We start from the raw sequence: 15,408 nt of genomic DNA on the forward strand, positions 1-15,408 counted from the left end.
GAGGTCCAAGGACATTATGTCTTTTAGCCAAGAAACTGGCTACTTTTCTTTGGAGTCTTTTTACCCTAACTGCCTAGCATATTTCTACCTCCTATTCTTATCACACCATCCTCTGAAGAGGTTACCCAACTTGCAGATATGGAAGCGGAATGCAGACCGCTCTGGCTTCTTCCATGCTGAGCAGGGCACAGGGCGAGGCAATTGGGGTACCCCTTCAGTGGGTCTATCTAAAAGACTCCCAAATTGTATAATTCTTATCTGTAGGGGGAAGAGAGTATTTATTTTTAAATGTTTTAAAATATTATTTAGGAAGAAATACATTAATCTGTGTAATGTGTGTATTAGTGGCACAGAGGGTTCTGCTTGATTGATCACATGTAAAAGGGCCCAGTTTTCATGAGAACTAAATGAGACAAATGGGATTTACATTATTTTCTATTCTCATGGTTCTTTGTATACTAGCTAAAAATCTTAGTACTAGCAAGCTGCATTTTTGTTTGCATAGCTAGTACAAATTAGCTTGCCTGCAGAAAGACAGCACAGCTTAAAACCAACAGGCCACTAAACTAAATAACTAATCAGAATTATTGCTTTTGAATTTCAAACTTCAAACATTCCTTTCAAACAATGTTGTTAGTCTAAAGCAAACATAGTTCATTGCTGCTTGCAAAGATAATAATGGAGAGTTTTAAGATAATGTAAGTATTTTCATAATAAACCCACATTTTCATGTTTTGCTTATTTACTGAGCTTTAAAATATCTTCTGGGAAAACATGGATACATTTTTAGTAGCAGTTAATGCTTTTGAAAACTTTCCAGTAGAAAGAAAGATTCAGTATAGAAAATAACTTGTTATGAAACAGTTTAAAGCATATTTTTTAAAAAAAACTTTTCCTTGTGTTATCTCCTGTAACAAACATAAAATTTCTAAATCTGTAAGTGATGTATTATCATAGCCAATTACTTTTTGAACAAATAATGTTTTAAAGAAGTTTATGCACTGTCTTTACAGAAAACAATTTTTGGGGGGGGGGTCTTTTTGAGACAAGGTCTCCCTGTAGCTGCAGCTGGCCTGGATTCACTATGGAGACCAGGCTGGCCTCGAACTCACAGAGATCTGCCTGCCTCTGGCTCCTGACTGCTGGGATTAGAGGCATATGCCACCACGCCTGGCCAGAAAATAACTTTTTGAACTCAAGTTGGTCTATCTGAGTTTTGTTAAAGCTTATAGATATACATACATACTACCTTATAGGATAAAAGGATCATGTGATATATATAAATGTTTTGCTATAAGTAATCAAATTCAAATTTACTTATTAAAATAAAATATATTAAATTGACAGCTATAGTACAACAGATTATCACTTCATTAATATTTGATCTCATTCTTTAACTCAAACTAAGGTTTCATGTATAAAATCATCAGTATTGCTAATACATACAAATATTTTTAAATTGTTAATTTAAATTGTTAATTGTTTTGCCTACATGTATATAAGTGTACATATGATGTTCGATGCCTGTGGAGGCCAGAAGAGGGTGTTGGATCCCCTGGAACTGGAGTTTCAAGCAGTTTTTAACAGCCGTGTGGGTGCTGGGAACCAAACCCAGGTCTTCTGTAAGAGCAGCTAGTGCTCTTAACCACTGAGCCATCTCTCCATCCCTAATCCATAGTAATATCAATTTACCAAATACTAAGACAAATAATCTTTGAAACTAATACATTAGAATATTAGACATTATAGTTTTGTTTTTCTGTGTGTGTGTGTATGTGTATGTGTAGTGTATATGATACATGCATGTGGGTATGCAAGTCTGTATTCATGTGCATGCATGAGGAAGCCAGGTGGGGAGTATTCCACTATTGTTCTTCACTTTATTCCTTAAAGACAGGCTCTCTGACAAAACTGGAAGCTTGCCATTTTGGCTAGACTGGTTAGCCAGCAAGCTCCTGGGATCTGCCTGTCTCTACACACCAATGCTTGGGCTACAGGAATGCACAGCCATGCCTGGCTTTTTATACAGGTAGTGGGGATCCTAACTCAGGTCCTTGTGCCTACACAGCAAGCATTCCTACCTACTGAACCATTTCCTCCGCCTCTTGGTTTTATTTTAATGTTTACATTTAAAATTTTATTTTATTTTATTTTAATGTTTACATTCTAAGCAAAGGTATTACTTGTTCTAAATGCTATAAATATTAGTCTAGATTGGTATGAAGCTTCACTATTCAGAGTTTTACACTGTAATTGTTTTATTTGAATCATTGAGGGCTGTCTTTTTCACAATGGATAAAATATATTTACATATATGTCTTAATGAAGGCATGCACAGAAGAAGCCTAGGCTCAATTCTTGTTCACATGCAAACAGCTGTGAAACACTAAAGGGGAATGACATATGACTTCTGAAGTGATCTTTTCTTTTATGCTACTCTTTGTAATCGCCACTCTAAAAGCTAAAAAGTGATATGGTGAATAAACAAATATTTAAATTTTTATTTCCTACCTTTGGAAGCCTCAACCACTTTGGATCAAGAATATAGAGGATCAGGCCTGGAGAGATGGCTCAGCAGTTAACAGTACTTGCTGTCCTTGCAGAGGACCTAGGTTTGGTTCCTAGCACATGGCAGTTCACATTCGCCTGTAACCTGTTCCAGGGGATTTGATGTGCTCTCCTGGTCTGTGTTGGTACCAGGCATGCAAATGGTGCACATATATACATGTAGGCATAAAATTACATGTACACATAATAAAAGAGAATATATTGAATTCCTTCATAAAACTGGCTAATGCTTCATAATATGTATACTACATAAAAACCCATAATATCTATTAAATATTTTCTTCATAATTCTCTATTCTTTACCAATTTATAATTTTTAATTGAACTGCACTGTCTTTTACTAGAAGTAAAGCTGCTCTAGAAGAGGTGTGGGCATGACTTTTATAAATGGACATAATCTGAACTAATGACTTTTAATTAACTCCAGCAAAACCATGTGCTCATCTGTCTTATGACCCAGGCACCCGATCTCATGTCCTTGACAAGCTCAATTTGGTACTCTATCCAAAAAGATAATGAATAAATGTGGGTATGCTGGAGAATTAACATATCCAAGCACTGAAAGGTGGTGCACCCATCTCCATGGGACACAGTGGAGAATGGGTAAGATGTGTGACCTTGAGTGAATGAGATATTCTAGGACTAGAGATGAAAAGGCCAGATGGCCTGTTAAGATTGGAGTGGAATCAAGCTTGTACTTCCTCAACTGAAGCTGGAGAAACCATTTTGAAGAAAATTCTGGTTGGGACTGAACTGGAGGATACAGTTCCAGGGGCGGAGTTCCAGCAAGACAGTTGATTCACAGAAATATCTAGGGGTATGGGCCCACTCTTAAAAACTGAATTTAAGAGTTAAGCTATTGGTTAAAGCAATTGTAATGTTGGTTTAGTAATGTTGTGAAGAATCTGCTCAGCTGCTGAACAGAACAGGCCTTTAGCAGAATAAAAGGCAATCTATGAATTAAAGATGTCTATGGGGTTGGGGAAATAGCTCAATCAGTATTGTGGTTGCTGTTCACACATGAGGACCTCAGTTTGATCTCAGGCACCTAAGTAAAAAACCAGCCTTGGTGACATGTGTTTGTCCTTCTAGCACTGGGAATGGAGGAGATAAGCAGATCTTTGGGGCTTGCTGTCCAGTCAGTCTAGCCTAGTCAGCCAGTCCAAGGTCCCAGGAGAAACCCTGTCTCAAAAAACAAAGTGGGGGATAGAAAGATAGCTCAGTGGTTAAAAGCACATACTGTTCTTGCAGAGGACCTAAGCTTGGGTTCTAGTATCCACATCATGCAGCTCACATTTTCCTGTAACTCTAGCTTCAGGGTATCTAACATTGTCTTCTGGCCTCCAGAAGAGAGGGCACTGTACTTATGTGCACAACTCCCCCATATGCACATAATTTATAATAAAAGTAAAATCCTTATTTAAAAAAGGTGGATGGCTCCTGAGGAATAACACCTAAGGCTGACACTGACACAAACACACCAGTGCACACACATCTGCACTCACATGAATAACACCCCACCCACACGCACAAAGGATAGGTATGCTCTTAATTATGTTACTCCTTGCTTTGAGCTAGAAATCATTATAAAATTCCTTTCAAATAGCTCTGTCATGGGTCAATATAGCTATGACAAAGAAACAAGGGAAATCACAAAGCTTTCATCTTAAAAAATACACAGGATTAACTGAAAAAATCTATTTTTCTCGTGTATACATTTATACTAAAATAGTCTTTATCCATATTTTTAAACTATAACTTTTTCTTCTTCTTACAAAGTCTCACTATGTAGCCCTCGCTGGTCACTATATAGGCCAAGCTGGCTGGGAGATCCACCTGGTTTTGCTTCTTGAATGCTGGGATTAAAGGTGTCTGCCACCATAACTGACTTAAAACATAACTTTATTCAATTCAATATATTGATTTTTTTTGTGTAGCTCAGATATTTTGGAAACAGCTTTACTATAGAATGATAAGTTATTACTTATAGATGATTTTTATGATTTTCTAAGTAAAAGTACAATGACATGTTTAATCACTTTACATTTATTATCTAATTAGCCTATTTTGGTAGGTCCATTTTATAGATGACATAACTCAGACTTGGAAAAATTACTCAGTTGCTGAAGCAAAAGTCTCATAGATGTGAAATGGCGTAGTCAGTTCAAATCTAGACTGACTCTTAATCTTTACACCTAAATACTATGATTTAGAAGTACAGATTCAAAACTTTATTTCAAACCAAACAGACCATACTGGCCTGCCACTATACCCTAAAATCTGTTTTGAACCTGGTGGTTTGGTGGGCCCCACTCAGCACCATGGTATCCTGCCTCACTAGGATAATTGTGACTTGTTGCTTTTCTCACAACCACTGACACCTCCAATGAGATAGTACACAACGTAGAAAAAATGTCCTGCCCTTGAGAAGCTTACATTCTAAAAGCACACTAATCCAAATACTGAGACACCATGAAGTGGCTGGGGGCATGCTTATAGGGATGACTTTGCAGCATGCGGATTAGGTTTTGGTGGAAGAGTGAACAGAAATAGACAGGGAAGTCACTGTGCCCTGGACAAAAAGGCTTCACAGTGGAAATAAGACTTGTGGAATGGTTTAATAACCCTTCTTTATTTCAAAACACAATTTTAAATATATTTTAATTCACTTCTCTCAGACACACACAAAATTACTAACCTTCCACATTCATGGCTTCTCTCAGAACTTGAAGTTTCTTTTGTCTCTCTCGAATTCGGTCCAATGCACTTATTACTGCAGAGGAGGAGGGCAATTCTTGAGTGTGGTATGCTGGTTCCACTTTCTGAGGGCCAAAGACATCCAAGGCAATACTTCCATCAGAATATCTTGCCTCTTTTTTTCTAGTGGTTGTTGAAGTCCATCCTGCCATTGCCTCGGGGTGACAGTGTTGGTACCTGCCAGTCTCTCCAGTAAACTCTTTATCAGCTGTACAAAGCAAGTCCATGGATGAAGCCCAGATCTTCTTCTTAGAAAGCATATCAATTCCAGCAGTAAGCTTTTTTTGTGGACCACTAGTTTTGAACTGGTAAGGGGAGCAAATATTTTCAGAATCTTCATGCCCAGAATTATCAGATGAAATGTTCTTGAAACAATCTTCCTCATCCTGTGTATCTCTGATGGACAGAAATCCCATAGATTTACTAAGCCCTTTGTTAAGAAAGGTCTGATGAGAGAATGAAGCCTTGTGTATGTCTAGTACATCAGAAGTAGAGCTTCTTCCTGGAATGATAAGAATCTATCATGTATGCACAGAATCTTTAGAAAATAACTGGAATGTAATGCACTACTGACACTGAAAGTGGTGCCAATTTCCTAAATTCTCTGGTGGAGAGCAGGTATGAAACCAGATAATGGCAAAGGTAAGAGTGGACATACAAAGAGCTGCCGACTCCCAACTGTTCAGAGTCCAGTGTCTCTTTTTCTGTTCTGCCTTTGCAGTTCTGGGGATTGAACCCAGGACCTAGTGTGTGCAAAAACTCCACCACTGAGCTATACCTGCATCTCAATGTCTCTTAGGTAGTAAGATAAATAATATATTGAACTTACTTTTTTGAGTGGTAGTATTTTTACCATCAAAGGTAAATTATTTGGTTTTAAAATGTAGATTAAAAATATGACAATGTCTGATTTGTAAAATATTAATTATCTGAAAAATGATTTGAGATAATAAATTGTATAATATACACTTTTAATTCCTAAAAATGTAACTTAAACATGTATTACCTGAATAAAAGGTCCTGGTATAGCCTGCTCTTTTACATACACATGTTTAAAGAAGAAACAATTCTTTCTATATTCTGGAGAGGAATAAAATTGCAGTACTTGGAATTCTTAAGTTCAAGATATTTTTACAATTAGGTATTTTCAGAATTTTTTACAATATCTTAGTGTCAGATAATTTTTGTTTAAATTGTGAAAGAAAGCTAATTTTTTCATGGTAGACTATTATGCATGCTAAAATAGTTTTTTCTCCTAAGAACATAATGTATCACTATTTGTTAACTACAATATTCTAGTTTTTTTTTTTTTTTAAAGAGTATGATGTTGTTAAAAGGAGGAACCTGGGGCTGGAGAGATGGCTCAGTGGTTAAGAGCACTGATTGCTCTGGAAGAGGACCCAGGTATGATTCCCAGCACCCAGATGGCATCTAACAACCATCTGTAACTCCAGTTCCAAGGGATCCAACACCCTCTTCTGACCTCCACGGGCATTGCATGACATAGGTTTACTTAAATACATTCAAGCCATGCACTCACTCACATAAAAATAATAATTTTTAAAAGCAAGAACTGATTCTGATTGTTTCTAACATTTTATTCAGATACATTTAAAGCCCATTCAAATATTAATTCTATGAATCCACAGATCCAACACCAGAAATTACATTTGTCCACTCCCCCCAAAAATGTAGGAAATATTTTTTAAAGTTACCACCCTAATAGTCCTAAAACACTGACAGCTTTCTGTGTTACACTCTGTGAGTTCCATTTGAAAACTTATGTGCTATGCAATATAAAGTGATCCTTCTTTGTAACAATACACTGAATTCATTTGAAGCTATTAGTCATCTCTTCAGGGAAATAACTATAAGCTTTAATTCCTTGATAACAAATTCTACCTTAAAATAGGAGAGTTAGTGCAACAAATAATAATGTGAACTATGCTTTCTTATATCCCATATTCCTGTGAACACGGATCTAATTAAGTATGAATATGAATAATTTCCATATTGGGACATGTGATATAAAGAACAGATTGCTACAGAATCTAACTACTAATCTAAGTTGAAAGTTCATAAACATGACTGTGTTACAGTACTTTAGGGATAAGTGACATTTTTACACAAATTGAATTTTGAAACTAACGACTTTAAAACTGTATCAACTTGAGACATATTCTTGGAAACTGACAGAATATGTAAGATAAAAACATAAGAACTAAGAAGAACTAATCGTAAGTCACACATGAATGTAGCTATCTGCTTTCTTTCTAAGGCTTTGACTTTGGTCAAGCAGACAAATGGGAAAATTTTGGCAGCACCATCAATTCATGGTCAACCACTCTGTTCCCTCAATACCATATGTTAATAGTAAGATCATTCACTTGTTACAGTGACTGTTTCCCTTTGCCTCATTCTTCAAGTTTCCCAATTTCACTGTCTTTTAGCTGATGATCCTATCTCATTTCCTACGAAGAAAACAGATGCCTTTGGAGGAATGCTTTCTCACCTTTCCATGACTAATTCTACCTACCTGTGTCTACAGATATTTTCCCTGTTGTCTCAGTGCATGAAATTTCCAGCTAGGAGAAAGCCAAACTCCAATGTGTATTCTGAGTTTCTCTCGGTTTTCATGTTACTAAAGAATGTATGGCTTTGGCTAACTTCTCTGCTATCTGTTTATACTGTCATTATTTTCTCTTTCCATTGAGTATTTCCTATTACCATACATAGTGTAATTTCTCTAAAAATGAAACGAAACCAAATCAAGCTAAACTTCTCCCATTAACACTTTCCTTTAGCTACTATCTCTCTGATTTCTTACTTTCTAGCCATTACTCTCCTCATGAGTCAGCTTCCAACTACTGTACACAGGGACAACCCTCACCATGCATCACCAGTGGCCTCTATAATGGAAGTGGACACTTTCCTCCCAGCAACCATTGATCCTGACGCTTGCCTCTCATTGACTCACTTTCTTCTTTTTTCAAGCCTAGCTCCCTCCTCCTAGTCATCCTTATTCTGTATTTTTTTTTCTTCTTCTTTACTGCATATTCAAATGTTAAGTTTCTTCAGGTATCAGGTTTAGATTTCATTTTTCACTTTTTCTTTATGTAATTTTATTGATATTTTAAATATTAGCTACACTTGAAAAACTCCCAAATTTATATTCTTAACATTGAACTTTTAGGGCAGCTCTTACATAACTGGAAATTCTGAATGTATATTTCATAAGTGCCTCAAACCGTACATGTTTAAAACTGATGTTTTGTTTTCCACATATAGAACAGTCCATTTTCTTCCAGACCTTCCCATTACAATATTATCCAATGGTTACTCAAAATGGAAATATAGACAAACATCTTTAAATGATTCATCTTCCTTAGCTCCATTAAACCCATCAGCAATCACTAGCTATATAAAATTCTCAAAGACATCTTATTTCATGTGCCAATATCCAATTCCCCTGCCTTTATGTCTAGTTAATAGCACTGCTTGGCAGATCATTGCAGCAGTCCCCAGACTGGTTGCTTCTATCAACTCTCCTTCATTCAGCTGCCAGAAACATATATTTTTTGTTTGGTAGTTTTAAAAATATGTATCTTATTATTTTTATTTTATACATATGAATGTATTGCTTGTCATGTTGTATAAGTGCACCCAAGTCGTGAAATGCCCACGGAGATCAGAAAAGGGTGTTGGATCCCTTGGAACTGGAGTTATGGATGGTTGTTAGCTGCCTTGTGGGTGCTGGGAATCAATCTGGGGTTCTCTGCAAGAGCAGTCAGTACTCTTAACTGCGGAGCCATCTTTCCAGCCCCATTTTTGTTTTTTGTTATTTTATTTTATTTTTTTGAGACAGGGTCTCCTTGTAGCCCCAGGCGGTCTGGAATTTGCTATGTAGGCCAGGTTGGTCTCGATCTCAGAGATTAAAGGTGTGTACCACCATGCCTAGCCCCAGAATTATCTTTTTTAAAATGTAAATTCTGCCTGTCAACAAATCATAAAGTTAGCCTATCATCACACATTAAATAAAATCTGGCCTCCTTTCAGGTATGTCACTTGGATCTTTTTAGTCTAATTTCTATTATTCTGTCCAAGCCACAGGCTTTTCTCTGTCAAGCTCTTATGAATAAGGGTCTTTGTACAGTTTTTTTTTGTGCTTCGTCTCCAGACCTTTCTCATGATTAGTTTCTTTTCATCCATAGTTTTATTTTAAATGGTACTTTGTAAAGGTAAACTACCCTAATGCCACTGTAATGGAAACAGATCATTTAGCAAATATATCACAAGTCTATTCCACTTGTGAGAGGTAGATGTACTGTTGTCTTTTAAGGTTGTCAGCATTTACTAACAATGTACTAACTGGCCATGGTATCTCCAAAAAGCTGTCTTTTCCCTGGCTACACAGGTGTAAATGGAAATGCTAACCACATGGCTCTTGCTTTACAGACACAAGGCTTTATGGTTTTAATGCAAATTAATTAGATATGGAACTATTTCAGTACATATTTATTTAAAATCCAAGAAGTTATGATTTTACATTCTATAAACAAGTACAAGCTGAGGCAAGAGGGTCCCAAGTTCAAGGTCAAATTATGATACATAAGATCTTGTCTCAAAACAAAAACCAAAAAAAAAAAAAAAGAAAGAAAAACAATAACAAAAAAGCAAGAAGGGAGTGGGTGTGGATTTGATCAAAACAACTTATATGCATGTATGAAATTCTCAATAAAGTTTTTTTAAAGTTAAAAAAGCAAGAAAATACAAAACAAAAATAAAACAATTCACTCCGAAGTTTGCCATAGCTTTCTGTTTTGTTTCTACAAAATAGGTCAAATATGACTATGTTTCAATTGTTCTTTAAGTTCTCAAATTGTATTTGTTAACATTATAGTCACAAACTTAAATCTCATGACTATTACTTTTAAAAAAATGATTGAGTATCAGAAGTGAGGCTTTTTCTGGTGGCCAACAGGACCAAGGAATGGCTGATGGACTAGACGGAGGAGCTAGGAAGGAAGAGAGATGGGGGGAGCGGGAGTGCCCCTGAGGAACCTGGGCAAAAAGCTGAAGTATGAAACAAGATTCAAAGCCAGAGGTACACACTTGTCAGAAATGGTCTAGCATAGAGGTCTAAGAGCTATGAGCTGCAAAAGCATTCAAGGGAGAAACAGTGTAGATGAGAGAAGGAAAAGAAAGATGTAGAAAGAGCTGTTTGGAGCTAAGCGGTTTCTTTCCTGTATCTGTTAGCCCAGGACTGTTTTTTGTTTGTTTGTCTGTTTGTTTTTTGCATTTTGGAAGAAAAAAGAGACATCTTTAGGTAGATATGTAGGCATGTGGTAGAGAACTGGATTTCAGCTGGCACAAATGCACCATTTTAATTTTATTATTATTGACTTTTTTTTGAAATAGTGTCTCCCTGTAAACCCAGCTGGCCTAAAACTCACTATGTAGGCCAGGCTGGTCTTGATCTCACGGAGATCCTATGCTCAGTGCTGGGATTAAAGGTATGCACCACCATGCCCGGCCCAGCACATCATCTTCAAATCAATTACTCCTATCTGGTAGGACTGTCCTGGCATTCTGTCATACTAATGATGTTCTCACTACCTTCAACTGCACAGCTGAATGAACACATACATAACTGCCTGATTTATATTTTACCAGATGAAAAAGTTATTTTTTGTAAAAGATTTCTTTATGTAAAATAAAAGATGTAGTATAATAATAATAATAATTCAGTTCTGAGAACTGCAAATTTTACTAAATAAAGTAAGAGCACAATATAGCAGCATAATTACTCTATGTTACTAAGGTACTCAGGAAAAATTCGCTAATCTAGGAAATGAGAGTTCAAATATAGAACCTAGCCATACCAATGAGGAGAAACATGGAATTTTAGGATCATACTTATTTGATACTGCTAACCATTGAAGAGCATGTACTGGTAATGCCGTCTAATAATCTGTACTAATAAATGCACCTTATTCAACTACTTTCCAAATATTTCTAAACATGTGTGCAGCTCTTTGAACTATTTTACCTGATACACAATAAATAGCAATTTTTAATGAAGCATAATAGCTGTGATCTCTCTAATGAACAAAGGGAATTGTGAATGCTTTTGCTGAAAGCAAAGTCACTGGAGCTACTCTTGAGGGTTTGTGTGTGTGTGTGTGTGTGTGTGTGTGTGTGTGTGTGTGTGTTTTAAATGTGTATAGCTGTTTTGTCTGCATGTATGTAGGTGCAGAAGTCAGAAAAGGGTGTTGGAGCTCCTGGAACTGGAGTTACAGATAATTGTTAACCACCAGGTGGGTGCTGGAAACCAAACCTGAGTCCTCTACAAGAGCAGTCAGTGCCCTTAACCGCTGAGCTATCTCTTCAGCCCCTCCTCTTGAGTTTTTGAGGTGGAAGAAACTGTGTTTGATATTTCCCCATCCTGGCATATTTATTTCTTGAACCACTGTACTCTCAGAGCATGCTAGACCTGCATTAGGGCCTTGTCTCACTATGTAAAAATTATTTATTGTATTATGTATCTGTCATCACTCCAGCTAGCTTTCCCTCCCTTACTCCCAAGTGGAACAGTAGGAAAAGACTGCATCTTACTTATTCTGTATTTCCAGTTCCTAATAAAATAGATTCCAATAGAATGGTAGTAGAATGAACTGATTACAAAACCTTTAAAATTCAGTTTAGGCAGCATCATCTATCAGTAAGACTACTATCAACAGACTTGGATTTAACTATAGTGTTCTCTTCAACCCACAGATTGGGTAAGCCAGTCAATTTGCATGGTTTTCATTTTTTCCTTCATCTACAAAATGTGGATTTAATATGCTACTATTCTTTCGGAGATGACAGAATATATGACTTATTTGAGCACTTCTGAACAAGGGCAATATAAAGAGAGGTTTGTCTCCCTTTTCTATTTTTGCTTTGTTTTCCTAAGCATATAATTATCACTGAGGGTGGATTTAAAAAGTTCTTTTGAGAGGAAATAAAGAAAGCAGAGATCAGAAGGTTTTCCATAAAGTTTTTGATCTATTTAATTAAAAAAATATCACACTGTTCCAAACAGAATAAACAGTGACTATATGTAGACTTTCCCATCTCTTGAGGAGGCTCTGAGTTCAGACACCTTAGAGACATTAGATTATCACCAATTATAAACACCCATATTTAAAATGAGTCCATAAACACTTTGCTTCTGGAGACTGTATAGTTTGCTAAAATCTAAATATGGAACAGGAAATGTAGAGTGAAGAACCACATACAAGAGTTAACAAAATAAAGTCATATTTCTAGTGGAATGCATGCCATTTATTTTAGATAAACTGGAAAGACAGATTCCTTGCAAAGCACACCATGTTTAAACTATTTTTAGTATATGGAATTTAACATTTTCCTTAATTGGATACCATCATTCACTTTTCCCTTTCACACATAGACTCAAAGATTCACATTTCTTAGAAATGAACTTCAAAATGGCATTTCAATATTAGAGGAGGTTCCTTGATTATCCATCTGTCCTCAAAAATGTGTTCAAGCACATAGAAAAGGAAACATGATATTATCCACATACTCATGTTCTGGAATACTATCACATTGATCTGATGGTGGTGTAGGCTTCCACCTTAGACTTGGAAGGAAATGTTTTATTTCTTTGGGTTTTGTGAAGCCGTGCTAGCAGTACTGGCAGTATTAAGTAACAAAGTAGGGGTATCTGTGATAGATTTCAGAAGCCAAATATAGGAGACACTTTTTCTTAATTTTTAAGAAGATTTTATTTATTTTTATTTTATGTCTATGAGTGTTTTGTTTGCATTATATAAGTGCCTGCTGCCAGAGGAGGCCAGAAGAGAGCATCAGATCCCCTGAAACTGGAGTTAAGGACAGGTGTTAGCTGCCGTATGAGTGCTGGGAACTGAACCCAGGTCTTCTGTAGGAGCAGGGAGTTTCTCTTTGAAACTATATTTAATTTATTTTTATTTTATGTGTGTAAGTGTTTTGCTTGCATATATGTAAGTGCACGACATGCATGCAATGCCTTCGGAGGCCAGAAGAAGGCAATGGATCCCTTGGAACTGGAGTAAAGAAAAGTTGTTAGCTGCCATGTGGGTGTTGGAAAGAGAACCCTGGTCTTCTGGAAGGACAGCAAGTGCTCTTAATAACTAAATCATGTCTCCAGCCCCACAAAATATAGGAGACAATTTTTAAGGTAATTTACTCATAAACGAAAGGTTAAATTTTATTAAATTAGGAATTAAATGATAGATATAGGCATCCCTACATTGGCTTCTTTTTTAAAATCCAATTCTGCATCTCAGTTTCCATCTTAATGCTTTCTTTATTGAACACTGGTCAGGATTCTAACACAATGAAGCTATCAGTACACACACTTCAGATTTGTGCATTCTGAGATTGCCTTACTTGCTATATGGGATAACCAATTGCTTGACTACCAGCAACCAAAGAGTGAACTAGCAGTGCCCCAAAGGAAGATCGGTGTCCTAGAAGAGTAGCTATTCTTCAAGAGCTAATTTTTTTCCAGTCTTAAATTTCTGAAATTAGTATATGCTACTGATGATTAGCTACTAATTACTTCTACCTGGTCGGGGCTATAATTAGTATACCTAGGTTGCTTCTGCCTTTGAAATGAGGGTTTATAAAACTGACTAAAAAGATGGATTAAAAGAGCTCCTGTGCAGTAGTACTACTGTGGAAACCAATGGCTAAGAACATTGGAAGATTTTCCCCTCCATTACATTGAATACACACAAAGGCATGATTTAATGTTAATGATGTCTAATTCTACTCAAAATATAAATAAAATTTGGTTTATCTTGAGTGACAAATTATAATTTTTCACAAATCCTCTTCAGTTTAGACAAAGGGGAGATTTTATTCTCTGACACAAGTTTTCAAGAATAAATCACTGGCTAGTATATTAACAATTTCTGTTTGTAAAGTCATGATCATTTCTTCATTATCTGCATTGGGATGGTCCATGAATAGTAAGAATTCTAAAGTGCTATTAAACCATGCCACTAAGTCATTTTTAGTATAAAATAAAAGTCATTACAAGTTGTTTTCAAACTTATGTTTTTATTGTTACAATAAGAAAAGGTCTGATAATATGAGTAAAGACAGAGAAGGGTTTATTTTTCTTTTTATTCACATCTAACCTAATGCTTAAAATCTGTGAATAAATAAATCTCACATATTTCTTTATGAAAGTATTAAAGAATCATAGTATGAACATGTTATTCTATGACATTTCAAAGCCTACTGGTTTCATGTTCATTCAGTCAATGGCTATTCACTGAACACTTACAGAAAGATTGTACTTAATGTAGTAGTAAATTTTCCCAATGTCTAGCATTTACATGTCCAGAAGCCTTAACTTCTATAAATTTCTTACTTAAAACATAAACAGCTAACTAAGATATGCTACTGAGTAGCTATAGATTCAACTCAATTGCTAGTTATTATCTCTAAAATACCATATAACAATTAGCATCTGTAACATTAGAATTCTCTACTGCCAGAAGTAATATAATATAAACTAAGCTAACATTCCACAGTCTTTAAAATTTTGAAAACTAAATATTACAGGCATGACTTTCCCCCCAATAGATCCATGATGCATATAGGATACAACAAAATAGCACACCATAGTTTTTTTTTTGTCTTAGAAAAACATAAACCACCTAAAATAATTAATCATTAATAATATAAAATTATATTTATTAAATTAACGCGTAACAAGTAAATAAACCTTAACTGCATAACAGAGCCACTTAATTGTCCAGAAGTGATGTTGGCAGGGAACTCCAGGAAGGTTGGAGACAGGACAGGAAATAGAAATAAGGAAAGAGGTGCAGAAGGTAGGGGAGGAGACCACAGAAGTGAGGAATCGGTGATGAGAGAAGGGAGAGAAAGGATAGGAGAGAGAACGAGACTAGAATGAGGAAACATGAAAGAAACAAATGTCTTTAAACATAATGCTCCACTTACTAAGTGCTCACTATGAGTCCTTCAAAAATGATTAATGCAGCCTGTTACTGATATTTA

At 36.0% G+C, this 15,408-nt stretch overlaps 1 protein-coding gene across 9 annotated transcripts in view; it reads right to left on the bottom strand.

Moving 5' to 3' along the window:
* The window catches only part of Ptpn13 (protein tyrosine phosphatase non-receptor type 13), a 238,888-nt gene that overhangs the window by 132,668 nt on the left and 90,812 nt on the right, over positions 1-15,408 (bottom strand). For 8 of the 9 annotated variants that reach the window (XM_008851752.3, XM_029555308.1, XM_029555311.1 and 5 more), the window contains one exon: positions 5,267-5,827. The exons of the other annotated variant lie outside the window; for it this stretch is intronic. In XM_008851752.3, coding sequence (XP_008849974.1) covers positions 5,267-5,827 — 561 coding nt within the window. The remainder of the gene's footprint in view (positions 1-5,266; positions 5,828-15,408) is intronic. 9 annotated transcript variants of the gene reach the window in all.

The sequence above is a fragment of the Nannospalax galili genome, unplaced genomic scaffold, assembly GCF_000622305.1.
Source record: "Nannospalax galili isolate Female #2095 unplaced genomic scaffold, S.galili_v1.0 scaffold405, whole genome shotgun sequence".
Classification (NCBI taxonomy): Eukaryota; Metazoa; Chordata; class Mammalia; order Rodentia; family Spalacidae; genus Nannospalax; species Nannospalax galili.